This window comes from Heptranchias perlo, chromosome 7, assembly GCF_035084215.1.
Source record: "Heptranchias perlo isolate sHepPer1 chromosome 7, sHepPer1.hap1, whole genome shotgun sequence".
In the NCBI taxonomy this organism is placed as follows: domain Eukaryota; kingdom Metazoa; phylum Chordata; class Chondrichthyes; order Hexanchiformes; family Hexanchidae; genus Heptranchias; species Heptranchias perlo.
Window position 1 is genome coordinate 10,839,880 of NC_090331.1, and position 27,315 is coordinate 10,867,194.

At 46.3% G+C, this 27,315-nt stretch overlaps 1 protein-coding gene across 1 annotated transcript in view; it reads left to right on the forward strand.

Moving 5' to 3' along the window:
* Positions 1 to 27,315, forward strand: part of adcy5 (adenylate cyclase 5) — a 442,325-nt gene that overhangs the window by 322,962 nt on the left and 92,048 nt on the right. Inside the window, exons 9-11 of the mRNA XM_067987067.1 lie at positions 17,020 to 17,048; positions 23,768 to 23,915; positions 25,561 to 25,658. Coding sequence (XP_067843168.1) covers positions 17,020 to 17,048; positions 23,768 to 23,915; positions 25,561 to 25,658 — 275 coding nt within the window. The remainder of the gene's footprint in view (positions 1 to 17,019; positions 17,049 to 23,767; positions 23,916 to 25,560; positions 25,659 to 27,315) is intronic.

Genomic DNA, 27,315 nt, shown 5'->3' on the forward strand with positions numbered 1-27,315 from the left:
CCGACCCGAACTCAGCTTCATGTCCAATTTCCTGCCCGCTCCCCGTAACCCCTAATTCCCTTTACTTCTCGGAAACTGTCTATTTCTGTTTTAAATTTATTTAATGATGTAGCTTCCACACCTTCCTGGGGCAGCAAATTCCACAGACCTACTACCCTCTGAGTGAAGAAGTTTCTCCTCATCTCAGTTTTGAAAGAGCAGCCCCTTATTCTAAGATTATGCCCCCTAGTTCTAGTTTCACCCATCCTTGGGAACATCCTTACCGCATCCACCCAATCAAGCCCCTTCACAATCTTATATGTTTCAATAAGATCGCCTCTCATTCTTCTGAACTCCAATGAGTAGAGTCCCAATCAACTCAACCTCTCCTCATATGTCCACCCCCTCATCCCTGGGATTAACCGAGTGAACCTTCTTTGTACTGCCTCAAAAGCAAGTATGTCTTTTCTTAAGTATGGAGACCAAAACTGTATGCAGTATTCCAGGTGCAGTCTCACCAATACCTTATATAACTGCAGCAATGCCTCCCTGTTTTTATATTCTATCCCCCTAGCAATAAAAGCCAACATTCTGTTGGCCTTCTTGATCACCTGCTGCACGTGCAAACTAACTTTTTGATTTTCTTGCACTAGGACCCCCAGATCCCTTTGTACTGCAGTCCTTTTCCAGTTTCTCGCCATTAAGATAATAACTTGCTCTCCGATTTTTCCTGCCAAAGTGCATAACCTCACATTTTCCAATATTGTATTGCATCTGCCAAATCTCCGCCCACTCACCCAGCCTGTCTATAACCCCTTGTAGGTTTTTTATGTCCTCCTCACTCTCTACTTTCCCTCCCATCTTTGTATCATCTGCAAACTTTGATATGTTACACTCGGTCCCCTCCTCCAAATCGTTAATATAGATTGTAAAGAGTTGGGGACCCAGCACCGACCCCTGCGGAACACCACTGGCTACTGGTTGCCAGTCCGAGAATGAACCATTTACCCCAACTCTCTGCTTCCTGTTAGATAACCAATCCTCCACCCATGCCAGAACATTACCCCCAATCCAGTGATTCTTTATCTTGAGCAATAATCTTTTATGTGGCGCCATGTCGAACGCCTTCTGGAAGTCTAAATACACTACGTCCACTGGTTCCCCCTTTATCCACCCTGTACGTTATGTCCTCAAAGAACTCAAGCAAATTTGTCACATGTGATAATGACCAGATCATCTGTTTTAGCGATGTTGGTAGAGGGATAAATATTGGCCAGGACGCCGGGGAGAACTCCCCTGCTGTGCTTGGAAATAATGCCATGGGATATTTTACATCCAATCTGAGACGGCAGATGGGGCCTGGGTTTAACGTCTCATCTGAAAAGATAGCACCTCCGACGGTGCAGCACTCCCTCAGTACTGCACTGAAGTGTCAGCCTAGATTGTGTGCTCAAGTCTCTGGAGTGGGAATTGAACCCGCAGACCTTGTGACTCAGAGGCTACTCACTGAGCCGTGGCTGACACCATCGCGCAGCCAAACGAGGCTCTGCACTGAGAGTGGAGTCTTGCGAAATTTACCCACTTCAAAAAAAAAAGAGGAATCACTTCCTTCAGGAAGAATACCAAATATTAATCATTTGTTTCTAATGTGGGCCTTGTAACATCATCAAATCGGAGATTGGTATTTTTATCATAACCTTAGCAACGGCAACAAGGGAGCGTGGGCTTAGTAACCACGTAGGCCTGGCGTAGGTCGTCCTGAATGCCCCCAATTAGTTGTCTGGTGAGAGATGTACTGAGGCTCAATGAATGTTATTTGACTGTCAGGATATCAATTTTACCAGAGTCGAATAAAGGCTGATCGGGTAGAGTTGCCAACTCTGGTTGAAAGTATTCCTGGAGGTTTTATCACGTGACCTCCTGCCACCAACCGCCCCGCCCCCACACGGTCCCACCATTGGTCGCCCAACGTGCCCATCCTTGTGGCACACCAAATTGGAAAGCAAACAGACTCTTCATATGTACCACAAATGTACCAGATCGAATGATTCCTGACTGTCAGTCATACAGTCTTTTTTTTCCCAGCTCCAACGTTTTTATAACTAATAAACAAAAGTGTTCAAAGAAAATGAAAGAAAAAAAAACACAACTTTTTTTTAATGCCCCTATGATTTTTTTCTCCTGTTTTTTTTTGCTCGCAGCGGTGTCCTGGAGATTAATCTTCAATTCCTGGAGACTCCAGGGCGATCCTGGAGGGTTGGCAACCCTCTGATAAGGTCCAATAAAGATGATTGAGGGCCTTTATTTCCAAGTAAAATAGATCATCCCTCTGGAAGCCTTAGCTAAACATCGATCTGCATTGCTGCCCCTCTAAAGTTCAACGACATCTTTGGGAACATTTATTCCATGTGGTAAAGATTTAGGAGGGATAGAGTTTGCATTTAGAACACTTTAATGTGCTCCAGCTTGGAAACAAAATCCATGAATATATATCTTTTTTTAAAAAAGCTGGTTTAAAAAAGAAAGTGACAGGTCCCAGGAAACCCTAAGGAGCTCTAGATCTTTGGTCTGTTTGCCAAGTTTCCTTAACTCTGTCTCACTGGGACCATCGCAAATGCAAGAGAAGACTTAAAAGGAGGTCATTTTAACTTTGATGTGGAGATGCCGGTGATGGATTGAGGTGGACAAATGTAAGGACTTGCACAACACCAGGTTATAGTCCAACAGTTTTATTTTAAATCACAAGCTTTCGGAGCTCCGAAAGCTTGTGATTTAAAATAAAACTGTTGGACTATAACCTGGTGTTGTGCAAGTCCTTACATTTTAACTTTGAGCGATGGTTTAAAACGTGAGCTATCAAATTACCCACCCGTCATACACCCCGCCCCCCGATCTACCCCTCCATTGAAGACGACGAAAGGGAAAATGGGGTGGGGGGTGTATGACGGGCGGCTAGTTCGATATCGCACGTTTTTACACCATCGCTCAAAGTTACAATTACCCCCAGAGAGAGGTGAAAGATAGACCGCCCTCCCTCCCCTTGACCACTGCACAGTATGACTCATTCCTTCCTGCTTTGGTAATTGGTGCTGTGAGCTCGCATCGGTGGCAGTTCAAATGGCTTGTGCCCACTGGTGATTCACTGAATTTCGTACGGAATGGTTGGTTTAATCAACTTGGCATCCTGAATGTGAAAACGGAAGTGGATAATGGTTATAGAGAAAGGTCTCACGGTCGAAGACTACACCCGAGTGTTCAGCTCTTCTGGTTTGAATGGCCAATGTTGACTTTCTTTGAAAAAACTTTGGCCCCGATATTTACTCATGGTGGGGGTCGGAGATAGTGGGGGGCCTCAGAGATCGTGGAGGGGGTCGGAGGTCGTGGGGGGTCAGAGATTGTAGGGGGTGGTTGAACATGGGGGGAGGGGGGGGGGTGGTGAGGGTCGTCCAAACGCGTGTGTGCGATCGAGGCAGATGAGCTTGTTGGGCCTGGAGGAAACACTCCTGCTTCTCCTGGCCCACAAGCAGTGCAATAAAGGCACTTAACCTATTGATATCCGGGCCTTCTCGCATCCTCTTCCGTGGCGTGAAGCAGAGGGCCCGGGAATCCCTGCCCCCAGGAGTTAAAAATAAAAAACCTTTTAAAATGGAGGCCAGCAGCCCCCTTAAAAGATTTTATTGACTGACCCGCCTCTTACATAAGAACATTAAGAACATAAGAAATAGGAGCAGGAGTCGGCCAATCGGCCCCTCGAGCCTGCTCCGCCATTCAATAAGATCATGGCTGATCTGATCCTAACCTCAAATCTAAATTCTTGTCCAATTTCCTGCCCGCTCCCCGTAACCCCTAATTCCCTTTACTTCTAGGAAACTGTCTATTTCTGTTTTAAATTTATTTAATGATGTAGCTTCCACAGCTTCCTGGGGCAGCAAATTCCACAGACCTACTACCCTCTGAGTGAAGAAGTTTCTCCTCATCTCAGTTTTGAAAGAGCAGCCCCTTATTCTAAGATTATGCCCCCTAGTTCTAGTTTCACCCATCCTTGGGAACATCCTTACCGCGTCCACCCGATCAAGCCCCTCCTGAGAGCGGATTGGTCGCCTGCCCCTCGACCCGCCTCCGTTAAAACCGGACGTAGGCGGATTGGGGTCGGGTTTCACATTTTCACAATTTTTACCGTCCCCACCTGCCCCCAACCCACCCGTCCTTGGGGATTAAAATTACTCCCTTTATTTCTATTCCTCAAATTTCCTCCTCTCCTCTCCCAATGTTCTCCTGGTTGGCCTCCCATCTTCCACCCGCTATAAACTTGAGCTCATCCAAAACTCTGCTGCCCGTATCCTAACTCGCACCAAGTCCCATTCACCCATCACCCCCTGTGCTCGCTGACCTGCATTGGCTCCCGGTCCAGCAAAGCCACGATTTTAAAATTCTCATCCTCGTGTTCAAATCCCTTCTCGGCCGCGCCACTCCCTCTCTGTAACTTCCACCGTCCCTACAAACCTCCGAGATCTCTGCGTTCTTCCAATTCAGGCCTCTTGCGCATCCCCGACTTCCACCATTGGCGGCCGTGCCTTCAGCTGCCTCGGCTCTAAGCTCTGGAATTCCATTCGTAAACCGCTCCACCTCTCCACCTCTCTCATCTCCTTTAAGACGCTCCTTATAACCTACCTCTTTGACCAAGCTTTTGGTCACCTGTCCTAATATCTCCTCATGTGGCTCGGTGTCAAATCTTGTTTGGTAATCGCTCCTGTGAAGCGCCTTGGGATGTTTTACTACGTTATAGATGCTATGTAAATGCAAATTGTTGTTGTCTTTGGGTGCTTCTGGGTTTGATGCATGTGTCGAGGGGGCACACAATCGATATCTTGCCTGAGGAAATAAAGCTGCGCTTTTGCAACATGCAAAGCTTAACCGCACCGTAAATGAGGTGAGCGTTACTGAAATGAAAGCACAAAGTTGATGTTGAAGGCAGCAACTGGTCCAAGGCTACAGTTCCCTGGGCGTTGGCCACCCTTCCGGTATCTTCCCCGAGTGGCCCTCCTTCATATGTTGACCTGGATAGTAAAGGGTATGTTTTCTGAATGAACTCTCCCGATGCGGAGCCTCGCCTGCCAGGAGCACACGCCAGAAAATCAAGGGTACGCTCCTCAGATTGGCCGTCCAAATGGATGAAGAATCATGGTGGGGGGTGGTGGGCGGAGGGACACCTGATATCTTGCTATGCCCTCCCATTGGGCAAGGTTCCACACCGGAAGCACACGTTGGGAACATCAGCCCTTGAGTGTCAGCGGGCTTTTCAACTATGGAAGTCATCACCATTGAGTCTGACCATGTCGGTACATAAACCTCCACAAATTTGCAGAAGTCGGTGGTGGGGGGGGGTCACTGGATAGCGACCAGCAACGGAATGACTGATTCATTCTCCTCCTCCCTAATTCAATAGTGCTGAGGCCAGTTATGCCGCCTCCCCCGACACCATCGCCACCTCCTTATCTTTGAGAAGACAAACTTCAGCTTCAGAGAGATCTGGCATTTCGAGGAAGCAGAATGCTCGGCTTCAATTAAATAGGATTGACTCCAAACCCAATTCTAAGCGAGCAGAAATCTCACCGTGGTCATTTTTGGTAAATGTAAGGAATCTTACAACACCAGGGTATAGTCCAACAATTTTATTTTTGGTAAAGACTGACTTCAGGGGAGGTGAAAAATAAAACAAATTTTCAAATTTTCACAAATGAATGCCGTTTAAGCCCTCTATTAGAGCTTACTACCAACCCTCGATGCTGCAGTGAAAGTGATTGGCCTTCCACTCCATTAAGTATTGTCGGTGTACGAGAACAAGTCTACAGATTGAGTGTCGGGACTCGGTCCAATGTTACAGACTGTCTCCAAGCCGGATTTAAGCCCTGGCAAAACTCCAGGAAGCTGTTTGTGTTCTTCCTCAAAGCTTCTCTCTGCTACGTTCCCATGAGTTGCTTCCACCAGCGTGAGACACAAAGTGGATCTCGATTCTAAAGCTGAATTTAAAAACTCATATAAACTAATTTGTTTAAAAAAGGGGACTTACATATTTCCAAATTGCTCAGGGCGTCCCAAAGCGCTTCACAGCCAATGAAGTACTTTTGAAGTGTAGTCACTGTTATAATGTAGGAAACATGGCAGCCAATTTCCGCACAGCAAGGTTCAACAAACAACGACGTGATAATGACCAGATTATCTGTTTTTTTAGAGATGGGAGCAGGAGTAGGCCATTCGGCCCTTCGAGCCTGCTCCGGCATTTTAATGAGATCATGGCTGATCTGATTCTGGCCTCAACTCCACTTTCCCACCCTTTCCCCATATCGTTTGACTCCCTTGCTGATTAAAAATTTGTCTAACTCAGCCTTGAATGTATTCAATGACTCAGCCTCCACAGCTTTTTGGGGTAAAGAATTCCAAAGATTCACGACCCTCTGGGAGAAGAAATTCCTCCTCGTTTCTGTCTTAAACGGGCGACCCCTTATTCTGAGACTATGCCCCCTAGTTTTAGATTCCCCCATGAGGGGTAACATCCTCTCAGCATCTACCCTATCGAGTCCCCTCAGAATCTTGTATGTTTCAATAAGATCTCCTCTCATTCTTCTAAACTCCAGTGAGTATAGACCCAACCTGTTCAATCTTCCTCATAAGACCCATGTCCTCGCGGGGATGTTTGCTAGTGCTGTTGGGGAAGGCAGGGGGATGGGAACCTGAGCAGGGAGACAGAGGAGGGGGAAACGAGGATAGAAATAAAAGATAGAAAGGGAAGAAGCAATAGTGGAAAGCAGAGAAAACAAGGGCGATAAACAAATAGGGCCATAGTGCAAAATTAAACTAAGATGACTAGCAATCTTAAAAAGACAAGTCTAAAGGCATTGTGTCTAAATGCGCAGAGCATGCGCAATAAGTTAGATGAATTAACAGCGCAGATAGATATTAACGGTTTTGATATAGTTGCGATTACGGAGACATGGCTGCAGGGTGACCAAGAATGAGAACTGAACATCCAGGGGTATTCAATATTCAGGAAGGACAGGCAAAAAGGGAAAGGAGGTGGGGTAGCATTGTTTGTAAAGGAGGAAATCAATGCAATAGTGAGGAAGGATATTGGCTCGGAAAATCACGATGTGGAATCTGGGTGGAGCTAAGAAACACCAAGGGGCAGAAAACGTTGGTGGGGGTTGTCTATAGGCCCCCAAACAGTGGTGGAGATGTAGGTGAGGGCATTAAACAGGAAATTAGAGACGCATGCAAGAAGGATACAACTATAATCATGGGTGACTTTAATCTACATATAGATTGGTCAAAACAAATTAGCAATAATACTGTGGGGGAGGAATTCCTGGAGTGTGTACGTGATGGTTTTCTAGACCAATACGTTGAGGAACCAACTAGAGAACAGGCGATCCTAGACTGCGTATTGTGCAATCAGAAAGGATTAATTAACAATCTTGTTTTGCGGGGTCCCTTAGGGAAGAGCAACCATAACATGATAGAATTCCTCATTAAGATGGAGAGTGAAGTAATTGAATCCGAAACTAGGGTCCTGAATCTAAATAAAGGAAATTACAAAAGTATGAGGTGCGAGTTAGCTATGATAGATTGGGGAACTTTACTGAAAGGGATGACGGTGGATAGGCAATGGCTAATATTTAAAGAACGTGTGCAGGAATTACAACAATTATTCATTCCTGTCTGGTGCAAAAATAAAACAGGAAAGGTGGCTCAACCATGGCTTACAAAAGAAATTAGGGATAGTATTAGATCCAAAGAGGAGATAGATAAAATTGCCAGAAAAAGCAGCAAGCCTGAGGATTGGGAGCAGTTTAGAATTCAGCAAAGGAGGACAAAGAGATTGATTAAGAGGGAAAAAATAGAGTATGAGAGTAAACTAGCAGGGAACATAAAAACTGACTGTAAAAGCTTCTATAAATATGTCAAGAGAAAAAGATTAGTGAAGACAAATGTAGGTCCCTTACAGTCAGAAATGGGGGAAATTATAATGGGGAACAAAGAAATGGCAGAACAATTAAACACATACTTTGGTTCTGTCTTCACAAGGGAGGACACAAATAACCTGCCAGAAATGTTAGGGAACCAAGGGTCTAGTGAGAGGGAGGAACTGAAGGAAATCAGTATTAGTAAAAAAAATAGTGCCAGGGAAATTAATGGGGCTAAAGGCTGACAAATCCCCTAGGCCTGATAATCTACATCCCAGAGTAGTAAAGGAAGTGGCCCTGGAGATAGTGGATGCATTGGTGGTCATCTTCCAAAATTCGATAGACTCTGGAACAGTTCCTACAGATTGGAGGGTGGCAAATGTAACCCCACTATTTAAAAAAGGAGGGAGAGAAAAAACAGCGAATTACAGACCAGTTAGCCTAACATCAGTAGTGGGGAAAATGTTAGAGTCTATTAGAAAAGATGTGATAACAGAACACTTGGAGGGCATTAACGGGATTGGACAAAGTCAGCATGGGTTCATGAAAGGGAAATCATGCTTAACAAATCTATTAGAGTTTTTTGAGGATGTAACTAGTAGAATAGATAGGGGAGAACCAGTGGATGTGGTGTATTTGGATTTTCAGAAGGCTTTTGATAAGGTTCCACACAAGAGGTTAGTGTGCAAAATTAAAGCACATGGGATTGGGGGGAATATACTGGCATGGATTGAGAATTGGTTGACAAACAAGAAACAGAGAGTAGGAATAAACGGGTCTTTTTCCGGGTGGCAGGCAGTGACTAGTGGGGTACCGCAGGGATCAGTGCTTGGGCCCCAGCTATTCACAATATATATCAATGATTTGGATGAGGGAACGGAATGTAACATTTCCAAGTTTGCAGACGACACAAAGCTGGGGTGGAATGTGAGCTGTGAGGAGGATGCAAAGAGGCTGCAATGTGATTTAGGCAAGTTGGATGAGTGGCAAGAACATGGCAGATGCAGTATAACGTGGATAAATGTGAGGTTATCCACTTTGTTTGTAAAAACAGAAAGGCAGATTATTATCTGAATGGTGATCGATTGGGAAAAGGGGAGGTGCAACGAGACCTGGGTGTCCTTGTACACCAGTCGCTGAAAGCGAGCATTCAGGTGCAGCAAGCAGTTAGGAAAGCAAATGGTATGTTGGCCTTCATTGCAAGAGGATTTGAGTACAGGAGCGGGGATGTCTTACTGCAGTTATACAGGGCCTTGGTGAGACCACATCTGGAGTATTGTGTGCAGCTTTGGTCTCCTTATCTGAGGAAGGATGTCCTTGCCATAGAGGGAGTGCAACGAAGGTTTACCAGACTGATTCCTGGGATGGCAGGACTGATGTATGAGGAGAGATTGGGTCGACCAGGCCTATATTCACTAGAATTTAGAAGAATGAGAGGTGATCTCATCGAAACATATAAAATTCTAACAGGACTAGACAGACTAGAAGCAGGGAGGATGTTCCCGATGGCTGGGGAGTCCAGAACCAGGGGTCACAGTCTCAGGATACGGGGTATGCCATTTAGAACCGAGATGAGAAATTTCTTCGCTCAGAGGGTGGTGAACCTGTGGAATTCTCTACCACAGAAGGCAGTGGAGGCCAAGTCATTAGATGTAATCAAGAAGGAGATAGATATATTTCTTAATGCTAAAGGGATCAAGGGATATGGGGAAAAAGCGGGAACAGGGTACTGAGTTAGACGATCAGCCATGATCATTTTGAATGGCGGAGCAGGCCCGAAGGCCGAATGGCCTACTCTTGCTCCTATTTTCTATGTTTCCATGTTTCTAAGACAATCTTTCCATACCCGGAATCAACCTAGTGAACCTTCTCTGAACTGCCTCCAATGCAAGTATGTCCTTCCTTAAATAAGGGCACCAGAACTGTACGCAGTACTCCAGGTGTGGTCTCACCAGCACCCTGTACAGTTGTAGCATGACTTCCCCCTAGAAATAAAAGCCGATATTCCGTTTGCCTTCTGGATTACCTGCTGCACCTGTATGTTGACTTTTTCTGTTTCATGTACGAGGACACCCAGATCCCTCTGTACCGCAGCGTTTTGTAGTATTTCTTCATTCAAATAATATTTTGCTTTTTTATTTTTCCTCCCAAGGTGGATGATTTCCCATTTTCCCACATTATATTCCATCTGCCCCATTCACTTAACCTGTCAATATCCCTTTGCAGACACTTTGTGTCCTCCTCACAACTTGCTTTTCCACCTATCTTTGTATCATCAGCAAATTTGGCCACAATACACTCGCTTCCTTCATCCAAGTCATTGATATATATTGTAAATAGTTGAGGCCCCAGTACTGAGCCCTGTGGCACCCCACTAGTTACAGATTGCCATTTTGAAAATGACCCTTTTATCCCGACTCTCTGTTTTCTGTTAGTTAGCCAATCTTCTATCCATGCCAGTATATTACCCCCAACACCATGAGTTCTTATCTTGTGCAGTAATCTTTTATGTGGCACCTAATTGAATGCCTTTTGGAAATCCAAATATACTGCATCCATTGGTTCCCCTTTATCCACCCTGCCCGTTACTTCCTCAAAGAACTCTAATGAATTTTGATTGTTGGTTGAGGGATAAATATTGGCCCAGGACACCGGGGAGAACTCCCCTGCTCTCCTTCAAAATAGTACCATGGGGTCTTTTACATCCACCCGAGAGGGCAGACAGGGCCTCGCTTTAACATCTCATCCAAAAGACGGCACCTCCAACAGTGCAGCACTCCCTCAGCGCTGCACTGGCAGTGTCAGCCTAGACTTCGTGCCCAAGTCTCTGGAGTGGGACTTAAACCTACCACCTTCTGACTCCGAGGCAAGACTGTTGCCCACTGAGCCACGGCTGATAGTAGTTAGCACTCCTGCTCACGTTGATTATCCAGTGATCTGCGGAAGTGTCTGGATTGTGGGTGGGGGCCTGGATCGTGTTTGGCTGCGATGCCCCACACAGTTGAACATCTATTGACTCACTGTCAGTTCTCATCTGGGTGAGGTGCCACGATGTACTTGGTGACGTGAAAATGCACCGCAGCCCGAGTCAGCGCCTTCAGGAGAGGGATGGAAACAAAATCAAAGGGGGGAGAAAAGAGGTTCAGATCTCCATATAAATTCTACAGCAACAAACGTTTCCACATCAAACAGAATGGCTTCATAATCTTGTGTCAGAGGACTTTTAATGACCTCAATGGGTGCTCTGAGTGAGTGGAAAGCATTACCATATCGATAAAATATAGTGCCAGCAACAAGATACTGAGAAATGTCCTGGGTAATAAATAAGATTTGTTTATGGCGCCCAGAGTTTCCTTTTAAGACCACCGCCAACCTCTCATCAACAGTGACTCCTCACAAGAACGATGCCGATGGGCAGATCACTCAAGCTAACCCAATAAAGTGGGCACTGTCTTCATGAAATAGCCTTCGATAAATCCTTGATTGTTTGCAAAGGAAAGAGGCAAAAGAAGCACTCTTCGTATTTGGGACAATGGTGCCGCAGCATAGAATCTTACAGCACAGAAGGAGGCCATTCGGCCCGTCGTGCCTGTTCCGGCTCTTTGAAAGAGCTGTCCAATTAGTCCCACTCCACCCTGCTCTTTCCCCATAACCCTGCACATTTTTTCTTTTCAAGTAAATATCCAATTCCCCTTTGAAAGTTAATACTGAATCAGCTTCCACCGCCCTTTCAGGTAGTGCTTTGTAATTTAAATTGGTTCGTTGCGTGTTTGTAAACAAGTGAAAGTAGATTTGCCAAACTTTTATAAATCTGCTACCGAAGCTAATTAAATATTAGGATACATCTGGAGGCATTTGACTGAAAGAAGTTACTCTAACTCATGGACCTTTGTTGAAGCCGCATTGGCTTTACACACCGTCACAACATCAGTGACTACATTTCAAAAGTAATTCATTGCATGTGAAAGACTTTGGGACATCCTGAGACTAGCCTTGGCTCAGAAGTCGCATTCTTGACTCTGAGTCAGAAGATCATGGGTCCAAGCCCCAAACTGTAGACTTGAGCACATAATCCAGGATCACACACTCCAGTGCAGTACTGAGGGAGTGTTGCACTGTCGGAGGTGCCGCCTTTCGGATGAGACGTTAAACCGCGATGGATATAAAAGATCCCACGGCACTATTTGAAGAAAAGCACTGGAGTTCGCCCTGGCCAACATTTATCCTTCAACCAACATCACTAAAACAGATTATCAGGTCATTTATCTCATTGCTGTTAGTGGGATCCTGCTGTGCTTTCCTTTACTCGTTACAACAGTGACTACACTTTAAAAGTACTTCATTGGCTGTAAAGCGCTTTGGGACGTCCTGAGGTCGTGAAAGGCACCATAGGAACACAGGTCCTTTCTTTTGTATTTGGAATGCTGTGAGCAGGTTTTGTAACTCTTCTTCCAAAGGATCGGAAAAGATTCAGAGAACAGTGATAAGGATGAGTCTCTGACTTAAGCCTCTAAAGTAAGACTCACAGAGTTAAGCTTGTAGGAAAAATTGAGGGAGTATGATCCATGTCTTCGAAAGGTGGTGATGCAGAGACGATTGTCACTGAAAACAGGCTATTTGATTTGGCTTGTGAGCACAGAATGGAGAAAGACTTGTATTTATATTGCTCCTTTCACAATCTCAGGGCGTCCCAAAGCACTTTACCGCCATTGAAGTACTTTTGAAGTGCAGTCACTGTTGTAATGTAGGAAACGCAGCAGCCAATTTGCGCACAGCAAGATCCCACAAACAGCAATGAGATAAATGACCGGATAATCTGCTTCTAGTGATGTTGGTTGAGGGATAAATATTGGCCCAGGACACCGGGGTAAACGCCCCTTCAAAATAGCACCATGGAATCCTTTACATCCACCTGAAAGAGCAGACAGAGTCTCGGTTTAATATCTCAGCTGAAAGAAGGTCCCTCCGACAGTGTGGCACTCCCTCAGTACTGCACTGGGAGTGTCAGGCTGGATGATGAGCTCAAGTCTCTGGCAGTGGGACTTGAACCCACGAACCTTCTTAACTCAGAGGCAGTCCGTGCTACTCACTGAGCCACAGCTATAAAATAAACTAAACTCAAGTGAATCTACAGACTGCAGAAACTGCCCCACCACCCCCCGCCTTTCCTCCCACAGAGACGTGATCATATGGAACTGCATAAGTCTTCGAGGCCACGTCGCTTAGTGCCCGCGTAAAGCATAGAATCATAGAAAATTTACGGCACAGAAGGAGGCCATTCGGCCCATCGTGTCTGCGCCGGCTGAGAAACGAGCCGCCCCAGCCTAATCCCACTTTCCCGCATTTGGTCCGTAGCCCGGCACGTCACGGCTCTTCAGGTGCAATTGGGTAAATATCTGGTTTGGGAATGGGATTGGAGGTTAAAGACTCGCCATTTCACGTGATGGTCTTTTGAAGCTGGGGCTGAGGGTAGAGGGTGATGTTATCCTCGGAGAGGCAGCTGCCCAGGAATGAATAGCGGAGATAGATACGTGGGCTTGGAGTTTCCGCTTTGGGCGCGTGTAAAATCTTCCACGAACCAGCGCAATCCGGCAGCTTAACAGAGCACAATCGTTTATTTATTTTTCTTTTCTGCAATAAAAAATACTCATTGATGTGTTTAAGAGTGGTAACGCGGTGTAGTTTTATTAATACAGCTGAAAATGGGTTTATCACAAAAAAATTTTAGTAAGAGTGTCCAGTCCTCCACCTGTGAGTAACCTGATTTTAAATCACTGAAAATGACTTTAAAAAAAACCATACTGAACCATTTATTACTTTCATTGGTGTACACCAGTCAGTTTCTTAGTAAATTGAATATTTTTTAATATTTAAAATCGATTAAATCATGCCAACTAGTGCCCGTGCACCTAAGAAAACGAGCTTAATTTGAAGACCCTCCTCGAGCGGCCGCAGGTGGGCGCAGTCGGCAGAAACCCGCCATCCTCGTTATTTCGTTCGGGGGGGGGCGTGGCCAGTTTTGTGGGCGGGGCCGGCTTCCGCGAGACGATTTTCGAGCCAGCGCAAAAGATCGCGGAAACTCGAATTACGTCGGACATCATTTACGCCTGGAATTCCGCGATGTTTTGGCGCTGATTCAGCCGAATTCATAGAATCATAGAAAGTCATGGCACAGAAGGTGGCAATTCGGCCCATCGAGTCCGTGCCGGCCAAAAAAGAGCTGTCCAGCTTAATCCCACGTTCCAGCGCTTGGTCCGTAGCTCTGTAGGTTACGGCACTTCAAGTGCACATCCAAGTACTTTTTAAATGAGTTGAGGGTTTCTGCCTCTACCACCCTTTCAGGCAGTGAGTTCCTGACCCTTACCACCCTCTGGGTGAAAACATTTCTCCTCAGCTCCCCTCAAATCCTCCTACCAATTACTTTAAATCTACGGTCACTGACCTCTCTGCTAAGGGAAATAGGTCCTCCCTATCCACTCTATCTAATCCCGTCATAATTTTGTACACCTCAATTAAATCTCCCCTCAGCTTCCTTTGTTCCAAAGAAAACAACCCCAGCCTATCCAATCTTTCCTCATAGCTAAAATTCTCCAGCCCTGACAACATCCTCATAAATCTCCTCTGTATCCTCTGTAGTGCAATCACATCTTTCCTGTAATGTGGTGACCAGAACTGTACACAGTACTCAAGCTGTGGCCTAACCAATATTTTATACAGTTCTAGCATAACCTCCCTGCTCTTATATTCTACGCCTCAGCTAATAAAGGAAAGTATCCCGTTTGCCTTTTTAACCACCTTATCTACCTGCCCTGCTACCTTCAGGGATCTGTGGACATGCACTCCAAGGTCCCATTGTTCCTCTACACCTCTCAGTATCCTCCCATTTATTGTGTATTCACTTGCCTTGTTTGCCCTCCCTAAATGCTTCTCTGGATTCTCTGGATTGAATTTCATTTGCCACTTATTTGCCCACCTGACCAGTCCATTGATATCTTCCTGCAGTCTACAGCTTTCCTCCTCACTATCAACCACACGGCCAATTTTTGTATCATCTGTAAACTTCTTGATCAAGTCCCCCACATTCAAGTCCAAATCATTAATATATACCACAAAAAGCAGGGGACCCAGTACTGAGCCTTGTGGGACCCCACTGGAAACAGCCTTCCAGTCACAAAAACACCTGTCAACCATTACCCTTTGCTTCCTGCCACTGAGCCAATTTTGGATCCAACTTGCCACTTTCCTTTGGATCCCATGGGCTTTTATTTTTTTGACCAGTCTGCCATGTGGGACCTTGTCAGAAGCCTTGCTAAAATCCATGTACACTACATCAAACGCGTTACCCTCATCAACTCTCCTTGTTACCTCCTCAAAAAATTCAATCCAATTAGTCAGACACGATCTTCCCTTAACAAATCCATGCTGACTATCCTTGATTAGCCCGTGCCTTTCTAAATGACGATTTATCCTGTCCCTCAGAATCGATTCCAATAATTTGCTCACCACCAAGGTTAGACTGACTGGCCTATAATAACTCAGTCTGTCTCTTTCTCCCTTTTTAAACAACGGTACAACATTAGCAGTCCTCCAATCCTCCGGCACTACGCCTGGAGCCAGGGAGGATTGGAGGATTGTGCTGAAAAAGCCAGCGCAATCTAACGGAAACTACCCCGTGTTTCAGAATTGTGCTCGATATCTTTTGGGAAGCAAAGAGTATTTCTATAGTACTTTCCCTTGGGAGGAGGACACAATAAAGCAGTTTGCACATAGAGTCATTGAATGCTACAGCACAGAAGGAGGCCATTCGGCCCATCATGCCCGTGCTGGCGCTTTGAAAGAGCTATCCAATTAGTCCCACTCCCCTGTCCTTTCTCTATAGACCTACCACCGAACCACATAAGGAGATATTAGGGCAAGTGACCAAAAGTTTGGTCAAAGACGTAGGTTTTAAGGAGCGTCTTAATGGAGAGAGAGGTGGAGGGGTTTAGGGAGGGAATTCCAGACCTTGGCACTTAGGCGGCTGAAGGCATGGCCGCCATTGGTGGGGCGAATGAAATCAGCGACGCACAAGAGGCCAGAATTGAAGGAACGCAGAGATCTCAGAGGTTTGTAGGGCTGGAGGAGGTTACAGAGATAGGGAGAGGCGAGGCCATGGAGGGATTCGAACACAAGGATGAGAATTTTAAATCTGAGGCATTGCTGGACCGGGAACTAATGTAGGTCAGCGAGCACATGGGTGATGGGCGAACAGGACTTGGTACGAGTTAGGAGACGGGCAGCAGAGTTTTGGATGAGCTCAAGTTTACGGAGGTGATCTGTTGGCAGAATGGGTTTGAAGGTCCAAATGGTCTTTGCTCATTCCATGTTTTCTTATATTCTTAAAAGCTTTCACTGTGTTGATGCTGTCTTGTAACAACAAAAATAACTTGCATTTATACAGCACCTTTAACGTAGTAAAACATCTCAAGGCGCTTCACAGGAGCGATTACCAAACAAAATTTGACACCGAGCCATGTAAGGAGATATTAGGACAGGTGACCAAAAGCTTGGTCAAAAAGGTAGGTTTTAAGGAGCGTCTTAAAGGAGGAGGTAAAGAAGCGGAGAGGTTTAGGGAGGGAATTCCAGAGCTTAGGGCCTAGGCAGCTGAACGCACGGCCGCCAATGGTGGAGCGAAGGAAATCGGGGATGCGCAAGACGCCAGAATTGGAGGAGCGCAGAGATCTCGGAGGGTTGTAGGGCTGGAGGAGTTTACAGCGATAGGGAGGGGGCGAGGCCATGGAGGGATTTGGACACAAGGATGAGAATTTTAAAATCGAGGCGTTGCCGGACCGGGAGCCAATGTAGGTCAGCGAGCACAGGGGGCGATGGGTGAATGGGACCTGGTGCGAGTCAGGATGCGGGCAGCAGTGGTATGGATGAGCTCTTGTTTATGGAGGGTGGATGGTGGGAACTGTTGTCCCCGGGGCCTCTGTTTCGTACGTTAGAAGGATTCATTTTTAGTTGTTGCTAAAGCACAAATCGAGATGTTGCTCGGTTGACACTAATTAGCCCTTTTCTCTTTCTTCCTCCTCCTTCCTAGGGCATCGTGGACTACATAGGCAAGGACAAGTAAGTGTGACGTGTCTTCTTCAAGAAAACATATATGTTGTCACCTGCTGAAATGGATAAACTGAGCAGAATATTAATGCGCTTTGAGAACTGCACTTGTATTGCAAAAGTATGGATCAAAGCTACGGATGGATCGCAGCATTTGAGCCAGGCCTCCTTGTTTATGCCAGGAAACGTAAAGGTCGCTGCAACTGCACCTCAACGTTCCATATCTATCCCATAGAAAGCGATCTGCGTGCAGCAAAGGGGCGAAGCTTCACACAGTCATTCTCCAGCCTGCGCGCAGTTCTGTCGCCTGGCGTTCTGCGCAGAGGTTCAGCTGTAGAATTAACCGTTTGATGGTTGGCCCATTGGATTATGTGTTTTTTTACATCAGCGTTGCTCAGTCCAGGGACCACTATGCAGCCCATCTCTCCCTTATCTACAGACCTGCTGCGCTTCAGTGTCAGCCCGGGCTCAGTGGGTAGCACACTTGCCTCTGAATCAGAAGGCCCTGGGTTCAGTTACCCCCTCCAGTACATAATCTAGGCCGACACCTCAGGGCAGTACTGAGGGAGCGCTGCCTGTCAGAGGGTGCCGTCTTTCAGATAAGATGTTAAACTAAGGCCCTCTCTGCCCTCTCAATGAGGAGGAAAAAAATCCCATTACACTATTTCAAAGAAGAGCAGGGAGTTCTCCCTGGTGTCCTGGCCGATATTTATCCTTCAACCAACATCACTAAAAAAAAACAGATGATCTGGTCATTTATCTCATTGCTGTTTGTGGGATCTTGCTGTGCACAAATTGGCTGCTGCGTTTCCTCCTACTTTACAACAGCAACTACGCTTCGTTGGTAGTAAAGCACTTTGAGGCGTCCTGAAAGGCGCTATATAAATGCAAGTTCGTTCTTTTTTTACATCTCTGGCCCACAATTCACAGGATTCCATAACTCTATGTTACATAGAGTAAGAGAAATATATTTTTAAAAATAATCTAGAAAGTTTTGGGTGGGAAAGTGGAGTTGAGGTCGAAGATCAGCCATGATCTGATTGAATGTGGGGAAATGTGAGGTTATTCACTTTGGTAGGAAGAATAGAAAAACTGAATATTTTTTTAAATGGTGAGAAACTACTAAATGTTGGTGTTCAGAGAGACTTGGGTGCTCTTGGACAAGAAACACAAAAAGTTATTATGCAGGGACAGCAGGCAATTAGGAAGGCAAATGGCATGTTGGCCTTTATTGCAAAGGGGGTTGGAGTACTCGAGTAAGGAAGTCTTACTACAATTGTACAGGGCTTTGGTGAGACCTCACCTGGAGTACTGTGTACAGTTTTGGTCTCCTTACCTAAGGAAGGATGTACTTGCTTTAGAGGCGGTGCATCGAAGGTTCACTAGATTGATTCCTGGGATGAGAGGGTTGTCCTATGAGGAGAGGTTGAGTAGAATGGGCCTATACTCTCTTTAGTTTAGAAGAATGAGAGGTGATCTCATTGAAACATACAAGATTCTGAGAGGGCTGAGAGGTTGATACTCTGGCTGGAGAGTCTCTGGATAAGGGGTCGGCCATTTAGGGCTGAGGTGAGGAGAAATTTCTTCATTCAGAGGGTTGTGAATCTTTGGAATTCTCTACCCCAGAGGGCTGTGGATGCTCAGTCATTGAGTATATTCAAGGCTGAGATGGTTAGATTTTTGGACTCTTGGGGAATCAAGGAATATGGGGATCAGGCGGGAAAGCGGAGTTGAGAGCGAAGATCAGCCATGATCTTATTGAATGGCGGAGCAGGCTCGATGGGCCGTATGGCCTACTCCTGCTCCTATTTCTTATGTTCTTATGTTCTTAAAGTTAAAAATATAAATAGGTGAATTTTCTTTAAGGTTGGTCTATGAGAGTGGCCCTTGAGAAAGTCACTGCTAAGAACTTTTGTTTTAAATCGTTGAATGACAACCTTCGGATGCATTTAAAAAATCTTTATAGTGAATTTTTGCATCGATCAAAGTAAAGGTTGTTGGTGCCAGAGAGGGAAACACTTTTCCATTTTGGGCACTCGATAGGATCAAGCATTTAAATATCACTTATTGGAGAGATGACTAGTGCTGTGATGGGAAGTCAGTAGGTCTGGAAGGATGGGATCAAAGAGGCTGAACAATCTTCTTCATCCAAACCTATCTGGTGACTCCCAGGTACGGTAGGGTTAGATGCAGAGTAAAGCTCCCTCAACAGTGCCTGAACTATTAGCTTAACCCCCATATCAAAAGAGCAACCCAACACCATCAGTGTGACACTTATCCTGCTTCCCACATTGGCAGTTGCCATTAGCCTTTCTGAGTGGGATCGCCAATTTAGTGCCAAATCAGTGTTGATTAAGACAGTTGCTCATGTCCATTGAAATGTCCTGAGGTGTTATTTCAGCGTAAGGTCTTTCCCTCATCTCTTGTTTTCTTCGTCAGCTGGGGCTCAGTGGGTAGCACTCTTGCCTCTAACTTTGTGAAGGTTGTGGGTTCAAGCCCAACTCCAGGGACATGAGCAAATAACCTCGGCTGACACTCCAGTGCTGCACCGAGGGAGTGCTGCATTGTCGGAGGTGCTGTCTTTCGATGGATGTGGATGTAGAAGGTCCCATGGCACTCATCAAAGAAGAGCAGAGAAGTTATCCCAAGTCCTGGCCAACATTTATCCCACAACCAAAATCATCAAAACAGATTTTCTGGCCATTTATCTCCTTGCTGTTTGTGGGACTCTGCCGTGTTAGCCTACATACAACAGTGACTACACTTCAAAAGCAATTCATTGACTGTGAAGTGCTTTGGGACGTCCCGAGGATGGGAAAGGCATTATATAAATGTTGGTTCTTTATTTCTCTTCCCGCCTTCTCTCTTTTTAGCTTCAGCGGTGTCCTCCCTAATCGTTCGCCCAGAGTTCTCAATTTATGTTCAAAAAAATGTAAGTGTAAACAGCCTAAAATTTAACATTAACAGAAGCCCTGACCGGGGATATTCTTTTTGCTCTAGCCAGAGACGCAGCAATGCCTTTGTACCCTTAATTAAAGAGACAGTGTCGTCCTCATTGACTAGGGACTGGCAACCTGTTGTCGCAAGCTGACAAGTGGTTGTCATTTAGTACAAACAGTAGTTGGCACCAGGGAGCAATTGTGATATGCAGCAGTCTAAATGGACTGTAACAAGCTCCTTAAGCTGTACACAAAGGCAGTGTCTCGTGAGGCCTGAGGCCTGTCAAAAAAAATAGCTCTTCCCTGCAGATTTACAGTCAGGCTCTTGTTAGAACGTCGAGTCAGGTTTCACAGAATGGAAAAAACAAGGGTCAAAGATATCAGATTCCAGAGACTGCAAATGCTAGGGTGCCTGTGAAGCATTGTGTTGAGTGTGTGAACATTTTCGACGGTATGTTGACTTGAACTGCGAGAAACACCAATCCCATCTCCTACTCTAACTCATTCTCTCACAAGATCTTAATTGCGCACCTGCTTTCGTCTTCCCTTCTAAACTCTACAAGCTTTTGGAAATCTAAGCTTGTCGCTGGTCACCCACGGTCTCGTGCCACCATCCCCTGGACAATAATCTCCATAAACACAACCTAAGTTCAGAAATATCTATATATAGGGAGGGAGGAAGAGAGGGAGGGACAGGAGGGAGGGAGGAAGGAAGAGAGGGAGGGAAAGGAGGGAGGGAGGGAGGAAGGAAGAGAGGGAGGGAAAGGAGGGAGGGAGGGAGGAAGGAAGGAAATGAAAGCAGAAAATGCTGGAAATACTCAGCAGGTCAGGCAGCATCTGTGGAGAGAGAAACAAGAGATAACATTTCAGGTCGATGATCTTTCATCAGAACCGTCATCATGAAAGGTCATCAACCTGAAACGTTAACTCTGTTTCTCTCTCCACAGATGCCGCCTGACCTGCTGAGTATTTCCAGCGTTTTCTGTTTTTATTTCAGATTTTCCAGCATCCGCAGTATTTTGCTATTATTTTAGAAGGGAGGAAAGAAATTGATGAATGTGATGGCCTGTCTGAGAGTTCTGTACTCCAAAGGAATTGATTGTAACGATGGAGATTCACCAAGAGTGTTCCTGATAGGCAGGGAGTCTTGCCATCAGAACCTATTTCAAAGACGGAAAATCACCATCAGGAACTTGACCTCAGGTTATCTTGCAGGACCTCCCGAGTTTGGTTCGGACACAATCCAAGACGTTACTGTACAGAATTAATTCCCAATTCCCAAATTGAATCCTAAACCAGCGCGATGCCTGAATAAACACCATGATCGAATATCCTGTCATCTTTCATGCCCATTCTGTAACCACTTCACGTAATTCATGTTACCCTCTAAATTCAGCATCTGTTCTAGATTGTGCATTCACGTCTGATCCACGTCGGAACTGAGTGTTACAAAGTTAAATCGCCCTGAATGAACCATTCGGGAACAGGCCTGTGGTTAGCACTTTTTTTCTTTCTTTAGGCGTCGCTGGCGAGGCCGGCATTTATTGCCCATCCCTAGTTGCCCTTGAGAAGGTGGTGGTGAGGCGCCTTCTTGAACCGCTGCAGTCCGTGTGGTGAAGGTTCTCCCACAGTGCTGTTAGGAAGGGAGTTCCAGGATTTTGACCCAGCGACGATGAAGGAACGGTGATATATTTCCAAGTTGAGATGGTGTGCGACTTGGTCGGGGGGGAGCTTGGAGGCGGTGTTGTTCCCATGCACCTGCTGCCCTTGTCCTTCAAGGTGGTGGAAGTCGCAGGTTTGGGAGATGCTGTCGAGGAAGCATCTACCAGCCAGCAGTTTGATAGCATTATTAGACCGAGGCCAAGAGCAGATGGAAAATGGAAAAATAAAATCGTTCAACACCTTAAATAAAAATAGAAAAAGCTGGAAATATACAGCAGATCCATCGGAATCCGGTAGGAATAATGTTTCAGATAGAGATCATTCATCGGGACTGGGAAAGGGAGGATTGGTGAGTCCCTCTTTGGACTGACCTTAACAAAGGCCGGGGGGGGGGGGGGGGGAGGGGAAGGGAGAAGTAACAACAACAACAACAACAACAACAACAACAACAACAACAACAACAACAACTTGCATTTATATAACGCTTTTAATGTAGTGGAACATCCCAAGGCGCTTCACAGGAGCGATTATCAAACAATATTTGACACCGAGCCGCATAGGGAGATATTAGGACATGTGACCAAAAGCTTGGTCAAAGACATAGATTTTAATGAGCTTCTTACAGAGGGCGAGGCGGAAAGGTTTAGGGAGGGACTTCCAGAACTTAGGGCCTAGGCAGCTGAAGGCAGGGCCACCAATGGTGGCTACCTTATCCGCAATTCAGCTCCTGATTGGTACGTTGCAGGTTACAGAGGGACGAGAGCACCCTCTGCTGCCCACTGCAGCCATATGTAAGGAACCTTACAACCAGGTTATAGTCCAACAGTTTTATTTGAAAATCACAAGCTTTCGGAGCTTTGCTCCTTCAGGTGTGACGAAGGAGGAAAGCTCCGAAAGCTTGTGATTTTCAAATAAAACTGTTGGACTAAAACCTGGTGTTGTAAGATTCCTTACATTTGTCCACCCCAGTCCATCACCGGCATCTCCACATCATCACTGCAACCATAGACTGCAAACTGTTTTGGTTACTATAGGAATTGCTGGATGAAAATAGACCAAGGACCATCTGGTTCGCTTTCTACCATCCTGGTAGTCGCGTGATACAACGACGATGGAGTTGTTGATTAATAATGGCAAGACTGGAACCTAGTGAACTGTTGGAATAATCGGATATGTTGAATAATGAAACATCCAGGGAATAATTTACAGGATTCTGATGCACCATCAACTGTGGGAGTGGCGAATGGGCCGGGCAGCTGTGACAGATGTTTTCTTGAAGAAAGCAAAAGCAGTGGCTGTATGAGTGTGTGCTATTTTTGCGTACGCACCAATGATTGGTCACAGACTGCTAGTGGCAAATGCCCTGGAGACAGGTCAATGAGAGGCAATAAGCAATGAACGAAAGAAAGAATTTGCATTCCCATAACGCCTTATACGTCCTCAGGATGTCGTGAAGCGCTTCACAGCCGAAAGAATTACTTTTGAAGTGTAGTCACTTTGAAGGTGTTTTGTAGGCAAACGTAGCAGCCAGCGGACACACAGCAAGATCCCACACCCAACCCACTGAGGGCTGGAGGTGCAGGGATCCTACACGGCAATGAGGATAAAGGACTAGTTGCACTGTTTTTGGTCGACTGATAAATGTTGGCCAGAACATCTCCCCCTGCTCTCCTTTGAAAAGGGGCTATGGGAGCTTACACAAAAGGCGGCAGCTCCAACAACGCAGAACTCCCTCGGGCTACTGCACTGAAGCGTCAGTCTAGATTGAGCGTGCAAGTCACTAGGATAGGACCTTGAACCTGTGACCTTCTGATTCAGAAGCAAGGGTAGTCCCACCGATGCCTGTTATTTGACGTTTGACGGTTTACAGTGGCAGCCATTTTAGGGATGGGCTGAAGAGCGGCATTGGCCGAGGCCTAGTATAACTCAGCAGCCTGCCCTCTCGGCTCAGGGAAGGGTGCAGACTCAGTAGAGAGAGGAAAGAACAAAAAACAAACAAACAATGGAGGGGGGGGGGAGCAAAAGAAAAATGCTACTCTGGACTTCCAAAACATTGTGCTGACGAAAGAGTTAAATATGCTGCTGAGTTCAGTCACGTTTACGGATTTTTTTTTTTGTTTCTTCCCTTAGCAGAAACACTCAAGAAAACATGAACCCCGAGGATGAGGTCGACGAGTTCCTCGGGCGAGCAATCGACGCTAGGAGCATAGATCGACTACGTTCTGAGCACGTGCGGAAGTTCCTGCTAACGTTCAGGAAAGCCGAGCTGGAAAAGAAGGTAAGTGGTTCGCGTCGCAAGGCCCGGTCCGGCCCAGCTTTGGGATAGGTCCAGCATGAGTTAAGTACAAGGTAACGCTCTGTTTTCTCCTACGCCGTGGTACAGCAATGTGTCTCAGCTCCAACGTCAATGTAACGCTGAGATATTTCCATATAGGAACATCGTAGGAACATAGGAGGGAGGCCATTCAGCCCCTCGAGCCTGTTCCGCCACTCAATGAGGTCAGGGCTGATCCGTATCCTAACTCCATTCGCCCGCCTTGGCTCCATATCCCTTAATATCCTTGACTAGCAAAAAAAAAATCTATCGGTCTCAGAGTTAAAATTATTAATTGAACTCGCTTTTTGTGGGAGAGAGTTCCACATTTCTACCAGCCTTTGCGTGAAGAAGTGTTTCTCAACTTGTCTCCTGAATGTCCTGGCTCTGATTTTAAGGTTATGTCCCCTTGTCCTAGACTCCCCCACCAGCGGAGAAAGTTTCTCTCGATCTACCCTATCAATTCCTTTCGAAATCCCAAAAACTTCCATCAAATCATTCCCCCAACCTTCTATATTCCAGGGAGTACAAGCCTAGTTTGTGTTATCTCGCCTTATAATTTAACCCTTGCAGCCCCGGTAACATTCTGGTTAATCTGTGCTGTATTCCTTCCAAGGCCAATATATCCTTTCGAAGATGCGGTGCCCAGAACTGTACACCTGTGTCTGCATGCCAACCCTCGCAAAACGCACCAGGGCAAGCCTTCTGTCCGTTACACCAGAGCGTACCCGTGATCAGCTTCGGGCAAACACCAGTCGCCTCCATTTCAGTTGAAGCTGCCAGCTTCACCACTTGTTGGTTTAAAATACTTGTACCAGCCCGCCCCTCGTTTTAGCTGTCAGCCGTGGCTCAGTGGGTAGCACTCTCGCCTCTGAGTTAGAAGGTCCTGGGTTCAAGTCCCACTCCAGAGACTCGAGCGGATAATCCAGGCTGACAATCCCAGTGCCAGTACTTGAGGGAGCGCTGACACTGTCGGAGGTGCCGTCTATCGGATGAGATGTTAAACCCCGAGGCCCCGTCTGCCCTCTCAGGTGGATGTAAACGATCCCATGGCACTATTTTGAAGAATTCTCCCTGGGGTCCTGGCCAATGTTTATCCCTCAACCAACATCACTAAAAAGCAAATTATCTGGTCATTATCTCATTGCTGTTTGTGGGGACCTTGCTGTGTGCAAATTGGCTGCTGCGTTTCCCTACATTACTACAGTTAAAAAAAAAAAGCACTTCATTGACTGTAACGCACCTTGGGGCGTCCTGAGGTCATGAAAGAAGTGCTTGCGACAGAAAAAAATACTGTTGTCTTAAAATGGCCCCCTTATCAAGGGCGCCACTGGGTGGGGGAAGAGAGCAATCTTTTGTTTCCGGGGGTGGAAGTACCACATTTACTGGCATCGGTTTGCGGCCTCTTAAGGTGGGCAACCAAGATACATGCCTGGTGTGGCAGATACTTGCCATTCAGATGCTAATCAGCGGGCGTCCCGGTTGACCCTGCGAGCTTTGGCGGGGTCGCGGTTACGGTGGGCGTGTCTTGGCACTAACATCAGGATGCTCCTCCCAACAACAACAAATATATAAAAAAATAACAATTTTCTCTCTCATTTCCTTGCAGTATTCCAAGGAGGTGGATGACCGACTTGGGGCCTATGTGGCCTGTTCCTGCCTCGTCTTCCTCTTTATCTGCTGCATTCAGATAACCATTGTGCCGCAGTGAGTCTTCTTGCCTGTCTTGCATTGAGAGAGATTTCCAGTTGCTCGCTCTCCCTCTGCCACCGCGTTATGAGGAATTGAGAGAGAGATTGACTGGCCATCTGTAGGACAGTCATGGCCCTTCATAGACCATGGGCCTGAAAGTCCACAGTCCTTCCGGCACACTCCTGCTCTAACCTTGGTAGAAGTCTGCTGGTGGGGCCGAAAAGTAGGCCCGATCCCGGTTAGGCCAGATCTCACCGTGTTCTGCCGTTTGTTTAATGGTCGTTTGGCCGTCCCGCTCCCGTCGTGACTCCCTGGGGTTCCTCTGACGGAAGAATACAAGAAAACCCTCATCCATGCCTTTGTTACCTCCAGGCTCGACTGTTCCAATGCTTCCCTGGCCCGGCCGCCCACCTTCCAGTCTCCGTAAACTTCAGCTCATCCAAAAACTCTGCTGCCCGTATCCTAACTCGCACCAAGTCCCGTTCACCCATCACCCCCTGTGCTCCCTGACCGACATTGGCTCCCGGCCCGGCAACACATCGAATTTAAAATTCTCAAACTCGCGTACAAATCCCTCCAAGGCCTCACCCCCTCCCTACCTCTGTAACCTCCTCCATGCCGGAAAACCCTCCGAGATCTGTGCGCTCCTCTAATTCTTGGCCATTTGCGCGTCCCCGATTAGCATCGCCCCAACATTGGCGGCCTTCATGTGCCTTCAGCTGCCACGGCCCTAGGCTCTGGAATTCCCTCCCTAAACCTCTCCGCCTCCCCATCTCTCACCCCTCCTTTAAGACGCTCCTTAAAACCTACCTCTTTGACCAAGCTTTTGGTCACCTGTCCTAATATCTCCTTATGTGGCTCGGTGTCAAATTTTGTCTGATTACGCTCCTGTGAAGTGCCTCGGGATGATTTGCTACATTAAAGGCGCTGTATAAATGCAAGTTGTGTTTGTTATGCATCACGGTTACAGCAGCACGGAAGGAGGCCCACCGTGTCTGTGCCGGCTCTTTGAAAGAGCTATCCAATTCGTCCCACTCCCCCGCTCTTTCCCCATAGCCCTGCAAATTTTCCCCCTTCAAGTATTTATCCGATTCCCTTTCGAAAGTTGCTATTGAATCTGCTTCCACCGCCCTTTCAGGCAGCGCATTCCAGATCCCCTCTGGTTCTTTTGCGAAATACCTTAAATCTGTGTCCTCTGGTTCATTTGCCAATAAATCTGTGTCCTCTGGTTACCGACCCTCCTGCCAGTGGAAACAGTTTCTCCTTATTTACTCCATCAAAACCCTTTATAATTTTGAACATCTTTTTTAAATTGCCCCTTTACCTTCTCTGTTCTAAGGAGAACAACCCCAGCTTCTCTAGTTTCCCCACATATCTGAAGTCCCTCATCCCTGGTAATGTTCTAGTAAATCTCTTCCGCACCCTCTCTAAGGCCTTGACATCCTTCCTTCAGAATTGGACACAATCCTCCAGCTGAGGTCTAACCAGTGTTTTATAAAGGTTTAGCATAACTTCCTTGCTTTTGTACTCTGCCTCTATTAATAAAGCCCAGGATCCCATACGCTTTTTTAACGGCCTTCTCAACTTGTCCTGCCACCTTCAAAGATTTGCGCACATACACCCCCAGGTCTCTCTGTTCCTGCACCCCATTTAGTTTATATTGCCTGTTGGT